This window comes from Centroberyx gerrardi, chromosome 6 (genome assembly GCF_048128805.1).
Source record: "Centroberyx gerrardi isolate f3 chromosome 6, fCenGer3.hap1.cur.20231027, whole genome shotgun sequence".
Classification (NCBI taxonomy): Eukaryota; Metazoa; Chordata; class Actinopteri; order Beryciformes; family Berycidae; genus Centroberyx; species Centroberyx gerrardi.
In genome coordinates this window covers 29,024,795-29,032,550 of record NC_136002.1, presented here as the reverse complement: position 1 = coordinate 29,032,550, position 7,756 = coordinate 29,024,795, and the positions used below count along the sequence as shown (strand labels likewise).

The window sequence follows — 7,756 nt, the reverse complement described above, 5'->3', positions numbered from 1 at the left end:
GCTCATGTGAAAGATGTCATGTTGAACACATCTGTGTGTCTGGTCAGACAGAACATCCTGCTTTCATTTTCAACACATTAACACTAAGAAAGGCCAAGCCGCCGTCAGTTTACCGCTGTTTTTAATTTTAGAATGGAAATATCTCCGATTTCAAAATGTCCCTCCATAACTTTTCATACAGCCATTTTTTTGGACTTTCCATTGTTGTTAGATTTTTAAAATCACACAAGGAAGGAGTTGTTGTTATTGTATTTACCTCCCTTCAGTTGACAACAAGTTTTCCAGTGTAAATGGCAATATATTAAGAGGTTCATCCCAAAATACTGCATATTATTATATGTTAACAGAAACTCTTGAAGAAACAGGTGAAGCCATCTTCACAGGTGTTATCATTAATGGGCTTAAGGTAGCCAACAACTTAATAATGGTAATATCTAAGCTTTACTTTAATATAATTTATCATTTTTAAGGATGTTTGTCACTTTAATTTGGAATGTAACTCTCACGTTAATATTGAATGAATAATTTAACATGTTGCTCTTAATAAATCTTTGGCACATTTGGAAAGTAGACGTGTGTCTCAGACCAGACACATGATGTGTTGGAACAACATCCTTCAGAAGAGCACAGGATCTTCACGGGTCGATCATGGGTGTCTGTTGACTTCTGTGTGTGTTGGCATTGTCTAAACATCCATGTCTGTCTGTCTGTACCTGTCTGTCTGTCTGTCTGCCGATCTGTCTGTCCTCCATGTCTCCATCTCCTCCCTGCATGCCGCGGGTCGCATGGTCTCCATCCACCACCATCCCTGTGTTGTGATTGGTTCATCCTCCTCCTCTGTCATTGGGCGGTTGGCCGACCTCAGGACCACAGCGGGGCTCTGATGGCCGAGGAGTTCAAGGCCTGTTTGATCAGTCTGGGCTACGATGTGGAGAACGACAAGCAGGTAGGAGGACAGGACCGAACCGGACCGGGTCTGTGTGTCTCAGCAGGAGAGCTGAGCCTGGATCGCTGCCGGTCTCATTCACCCAGACCAGTTTCTCAAAAAACTTAATCTGGATCAGATTTATACAGATTTTTACTAATTCCCGGTTTATGCAATCCAGGATCTGACTGATCTTGTTGAATTTGAGTCTGTTTTTCAAAACAATTATCAGATGGGATCATTCTGATCCAGATACCACAAGATCAAAATGACATAAACCGTATTTACAGTCTTACTGGACTTCTGTCTGTTGGACAAATAATGTTACATGTTGTTAGGCCAAAAAGACATGAGTGAACTAGTTGGAAAAGTATAAAAGACTGTGTATGTTACTTTTAGTCATTTATCTGCACAAGTAAACAGTGCATAAGAACTTAAAGACAAAATTCAGGGTCTCATTGGCAAAAATAAATCAAAACCTACAATTTGCTATGAGACGTTTTGTTCAATTACTAAAATGGAAACATTAAATACTATTGTTAATCTATCTTCAAGATCTATAGACTGTATTTTCCCCACATCCTCACCAGTTAGATGCAGTGTTTTGGTGATGAATAAAGTCCAACACGTCTCTAAATCCACCTTGAATACAGCTGGATCAAGATTTACCTGATTTTTGATCAAAACTATCCGAATCTCCGGTTTTGAGTTTTGAAAAACACAGAAACATGACAAACAAAATAGCCTGATTAAAGGTAAAATTGGATTACCAAATCTAAATCCCCATCTGTATGATCAGAATCTCATTTATGATGTTTTGAAAAAATGTAATATTTAATCTGATCTGGTTACTGAAATCCTGTCAGAAAGGTTTTGAAAAACTGGACTGAGCAGAATTATCCAGTTTGCCAAATAACTGTGGAAAAAAAAAGAGATATTCATTGATGTTTTGAATATATTCTCAACACCACTGAACATCACGAAGTTACTTCATGACAGAGGAATGTGGGATGTTTCCGGACACACAGCTGCCATTGATCTCTAATGGGATGTTTGTGTGTTCTGGATCACACCCCTGATGTTTTCTACTTGGCAAACTGAGTACTGATCCATCCAGCCTGTTGGGATCCGTCCCTGAAGGCAAACCGGTCGGCGATCCATCAGCGCTCCTGATCTGAGGCGATCAGCTGGATCAGCAGCAGGGCTGGACAGGACAGGACAGGACAGGACAGGACAGGACAGGACAGGACAGGACAGGGCAGGGCAGGGCAGATAGATCAGCTGTCTGTTATCAGAGGACAGAGAGACGCTGTGTCCCTGTCTGTCCACTAGGGGGCTCTGTGGTGCTTTAGCTGGACCAGGATCCCCCTCACTCTCCTCTCCTCTCCAGCTCCACCCCTCCTCTGTCTGCTGGGGTTTCACTTTGCTCTGACACTCTCTCTGTTAACTGGTTTTTGCTTTTTTATCTGTTTTTTTTTTTCCACCTCCCCCCAAACATGACTCACTTTGTCCATACCTTCACATTTTTATCCCATTTCTACACCCTACACCCACGCCAAACTTCTCTTGGTTTCTCTGTCTGCTCCGTCTTTCTCACCATCGATATTTCTCTTATTTCCCTCAACTCTTCTGCTCTCATCCTCTCCCATTCTCTCTTCCATTTTCATCCTCTCCTTTCTCCTCATCTGCCTCCTCTCCTTCTCTCTGACTCCATCCTCCCTCCCTCCCTCCCTCCCTCCCTCCCTCCCTGTCCTCTGCTGTGTCCTCGGCGGCCTACAGAAGCGCTCGGGACAGATGGCCTCAGAAGATTTCCGGGCTCTGCTCATTTCTACAGGAAACAGCCTGGTACTGCTGCTGGCTCTCGCTCTGACGGGGCGTCTGCAGGTCCCTCCGCCCTCGCAGTTACACTGAGTTTTCCAAATTCAAGGCCTTAAAATAAAGTTTAACTTTACCTTGAGGTGTTGAACACACCTTCAGAGGTCTTAAATGCTATTTTTCTCCAGTGAGAAATCAACCCATTCATGCATTTATACAACCATTACTTTGATAAGACCTACTGCTCATTTCACTTTTCCCATTTATTTTTGTGGTGGGAAGTGACTGAAAATCGTATTCCAACTGGCATTAAAAAGGTCTTAAAAAGTCTTGAATCTGATTGGCTGAAACCTGCAGACACCCTGCTCTCTCTCTCTCTGTCTTCCCTCTCTCTCTCTCTCTCTCTCTGTTGCTGCTCACCTCACTTTGTCTCCATCCTGTATCTCTTTTGTACTCACTGCACTTCTGCCCTAATGCCTAACATCCACCCATAGGACCCTTAACCTTTTTAATAAAGGAAACTGTTATTAGTCAGATATATCATTCCAGTTATTTTGAACTAATTGTTCTCAGCGTCTCATCTGTCTGTGTGATATTAACTTTTGATCATTTTACGTCTGTGTATGCATGTATGTGAGTGTGAAAAAAAAATATTGGGACCACCTTCTTCTTAATATTGAACTAAATCTTTCTTCACTCCTTCATCTCCATCTGCTTTATGACTGAAGTGGATCTACTAGATGAAATGAATGAGGGATCAAAGCTTTCAGCTGGATTCACCTGCTCACTCTGTGTCACTGTGGTCCCGATGTTTTGCACTCTAAATGTATCCGTCACATCCTTTCCTGTCTCCTTGTGTCTGTGTGTGTGTGTGTGTGTGTTGCTGTGTGTTCTGGGTTAACCATGTGGTTTCCCGGTTGCCAGGGCGATGCTGAGTTCGCCCGCATCATGGGCATAGTGGACCCCAACAACAGCGGGGCGGTCACCTTCCAGGCCTTCATCGACTTCATGTCCAGGGAGACGACCGACACGGACACCGCCGACCAGGTCATCGCCTCCTTCAAGATCCTGGCTGGGGATAAGGTGAGTGTGTGTGTGTGTGTGTGTGTGTGTGTGTGTGTGTGTGTGTGTGTGTGTGTGTGTGTGTGTGTGTGTGTGTGTGTGTGTGTGTGTGTGTGTGTGTGTGTGTTTTGTTGTGCAGAAATCATGGACAGGATCAGAGTTTAAAGGCCTCATTTTTACAGGATAAGAGTTATATTCTTATAATGCTTTGCAGATGTAGTTTTGTTAAGAGTTTTATTGAATGAATTTGAAGGTTCAGTCCGCAAAGGCAGAACAGCCACAATACTGGACTCTGATTGGCTGACAGAAGCAGCCCCTCTAATTCAAATGAGGTAAACCCGCCGAGTGGAGGCTTTCCAGTTCACATGCTGCAAACTGGCCTGATTGGACGGATTTCAGTCATTCTTTAGGGAGGGGAGCCAATCAGGAGCAAGTCCAGTTGTGATGCGTTTCCTGGAGTTAGTTTGAAACCATCTGTAAAAAAGGATGGATTTTTGAAAATGTAATGACCACTCAAACAAAATCAAATTTTAACAGTGCCCTCAATACATAGCTTTAATCATATGTATTTAAACTGAGGAAAATATTCTAGGATAGGGCCCCTTTAAGATTTAAACATGAATATGGAATATTCCCTAACCCAAAGATTACCTGGAACACTAAAACACCTTGTTCAGAAATCCAGTTTAGACACCCATCTCTCTTAAGCAGTTCATTGCTCAAGTTCATATTGCGATTTTCTTTTCCGGTGAGTTTGTGACACTGACCCGTTCTCTGCTGCTCCACCAGAACTTCATCACAGCGGAGGAGCTGCGGAGGGAGCTTCCCCCCGACCAGGCCGAGTACTGCATCGCCCGCATGGCGCCGTACGCCGGGCCCGACGCCGCGCCCGGCGCCCTCGACTACATGTCCTTCTCCACCGCCCTCTACGGAGAGAGCGACCTGTAGAAGAAGAAGACGAGGAGGAGGAGGAGGGCTGGAGGGAGGAGAGGAAGAGGGGAGGGAGGTGGAGAGGTCTGCTGCGTAGAGGAGGCGCCGAGCGAGCAGCGTTTTGAGGAACAAGCGGTTGAGTGGGAGGCGTGCGGGGGGGGGGGGGGGGGACAGACGGTAGCGTCTCTGTGATTGGCTGTGTGTGTGTAGGAGTGGGAGGGGCCTCCCGCTCGGCTCGTTCGGCTGCGAGGTGCCCCTGCGTGTGCCGGTTTAGAAATCATCCTGAAAATTTTTTTGAGACTCTTTGAGCTTTTTGTTGATTGAACTCTAGTTAGGTTTTCTAGCTCTGTTTTCTCTCTTAAACAGATCAGCAGTAATCGGCGTTAATTTGTTGTAAAGGTAAACGAACGGGCATATCCAGGGGCAGCTGTGGGACGGGGGGAGGTTGCTCTGTAGTGCGGGTCCTTAGCTTCACCCTCTCTGCCTTTTTGGGGGATCGGATAGGGGAGGGGAGGGTTCGGGGGCACAAGCTAATCTGATACTTATGCTAATTTTTTTGTTTATTTTATTATTTTTTTCTTCTTGCCAGGGGGGGTTTGGGGGCGGGGCGCGACGCGGGGCGGGAGGGGCGGAGTTAGATTTGACGTGTCGACTGGCGAGGTTTGTGTATTAGAACCCAGAGAGATATATGATGCGGGGTCGGGATGCGGGGGGAGGGGGAGGGGGAGGGGGGAGTGATCGACCAGAGATAAAAAAAAAAAGACATATTTACCCATAATTCCCATGTTGCTGGATAAGGTGAACTCTGACCTATCTAACCTCAGCTCTTTTCCTCTTCCTGTTTTTGTTTATTTTTTGTTTATTTTCTGGAGCAGGTGGGCGGGGCGGGGGCCGGGTTCGGGGGGGGGGGAGGGGGGGAAGCGGGGGGGCGGGGTCTCAGCGCTGTACATACTTATTTTTCCAGTGCGACGAACGACACACAGAGTCCCAGTTACTGAGAATCATCGATCGCAGGCTTTCCAGTAGGACAAAGTAGAGTGGCATTTATTAATTATAATAAAAAAAAAAAAAGAAAAAAACACAAAACGCAGAAATTGAAAAGCCAATGATAGTAAAGCAGAGAGCGCAGTTTCACCAGTAGATAGGTTTGAGCTTCCGAAAGTCGACTTTTTGGACTTTTCTTCGGGTTTTTTTTTTTTTTTTTTTTAGCAATGGAAAATACTCTGGATGCTCTCATGGATAAATAAACATCGGTAACATTTAGTTGAGGCTCGCGTACCTAAAGGCCTTCTCCTGTGTAAATCCCATGACAGGCGACACCGTTATTATCTCGACGTTCATAATTATCTGCTTCTGTGAAACTATTATCTTTCTCGGGTGGGCATCAGGTGCTTATTTAAATTAAAAAACTATACATTTATATCATAGGCAAGACTGCAGTAGGCAAAGTTAGTCCATTTTTATATACCTGAAATCGCACACACACACACACACATATATATAAATATATATATATATATATATACATATATATAAACACACGCGTCAAGTCATGGATGCGTTCGATTGGCTGAATGAGGGTTCTTGCACTTCCTGGATTGAAGGGTTACCATAGTAACAGTGGCCATGTGATTGTTGGAAAAACGGTGGAAGTACTAAAAACATAAATGTGCCTGTTGGTGGCTACAGCCTGTCCCTCTCTCTCTCTCCCTCTCTCTCTCTCTCTCTCTCTCTGCCTCTCTCGCTCCTTCTCGCTCTCTTCCTCATCCCTCCATCCCCTCATTTGTCTCTCTGAATAAGAAGAAGGGATAGGAAATATAATATAGGGAGGGAGGGAGGGGGGGTCTTTGTAAACATTCCATTATGTACAAAATAAATTGATTAAAAAGAAAGGAAATTACTGTCTACAAATCTATGCAATCATATTGTGTTCGATATCTGAGTTCTGAGAGAAGTTGTGGGAATCAACTAGACCATTTTTGAGAAAATTCCTTGTCTAAATTAAACCGAGAATTAAAGATTTCTTCAGTATTTGTAGGCCATGGAGGGGAGAGAGAGGAGAGAGGGAGGGACAGGGAAGAACTGAAAAGAAAAGACTTGGACCAAAAGCTTGTGTTTTCTTTTTTTTTTGTTTTTCTTTTTTTTTTTGTTTTTTTTTTCCCCTGCGAGGTTGGAGAGAAATGAACTCTGGAATTGTGATTTTCCTTTTTTTGTACTCTTTAATATCAAACCTTATCTGCTGTACTGGAAACTGCAACGCCTTCTGTCTCTAATGATAAGTGAGTTTCACAAGCACACATAAAGTTTCCTTACAAAATACACCGACTGTCTGGCTGTTTCCTTTTGTCTGTGTGTGTTTCTCTTCAGAGGTGTGACCAAGTCAACTTCGCTCGAGTCCTAAGTCAGTCTCAAGTCTTGAGGCACAAGTCTCAAGTCTAAATGTAGAACAGCAAGTCAAGTCAGAACAAATCAAGAATCCAGTATCAATTTAATATCTTAAAGAAAACTAAATATCTGGGACTTTTCAATGCAATATGGTTTTAATAGGATAAAAACTTGGTAAGAGCATCATGAGTTTGATTTCTATAATCAGTTTCAACTTCAATAAATTCAATCATTCCATACAAATTCAGAAAACAGAATTTAAATTCAGTCGTCTGCTGGAACAAATCTCATCACTTTCAATCTAAGTCATTTACACAAACACAAGATCTCAAGTCAAGACTTTAGAAACCTTTTCAAGTCACCAGAACCCAAGTCAGGTCAAGGCTCAAGTCTTCTCTTCATGCAAGTCTCAAGTAGTTAAAATTGTGACTCAAGTCTGAGTTCAAGTCATATGATTCGAGTCTCCACCTGTGCTATTAATACAGAAAAAATCTATTTAATTTCAGATCAATCCATTCAAAATGTAAATTCACAGAATATTGATATCCTTAATGAAAAATTACTAATAGGCTATTCCAATAATATTCCTGGGCAATAATAGTGTGGGATACACCTTAATGAGTTTATTGTGATCTTATA

The 7,756-nt window shown here is 43.2% G+C and overlaps 1 protein-coding gene across 1 annotated transcript in view; it reads left to right on the top strand.

Moving 5' to 3' along the window:
* Positions 1-4,853, top strand: part of actn4 (actinin, alpha 4) — an 81,265-nt gene extending 76,412 nt beyond the window's left edge. Inside the window, exons 20-22 of the mRNA XM_071925167.2 lie at positions 866-946; positions 3,665-3,823; positions 4,592-4,853. Coding sequence (XP_071781268.2) covers positions 866-946; positions 3,665-3,823; positions 4,592-4,750 — 399 coding nt within the window. The 3' untranslated portion in view covers positions 4,751-4,853. The remainder of the gene's footprint in view (positions 1-865; positions 947-3,664; positions 3,824-4,591) is intronic.
* The last annotated feature ends 2,903 nt before the right edge of the window (positions 4,854-7,756 follow it).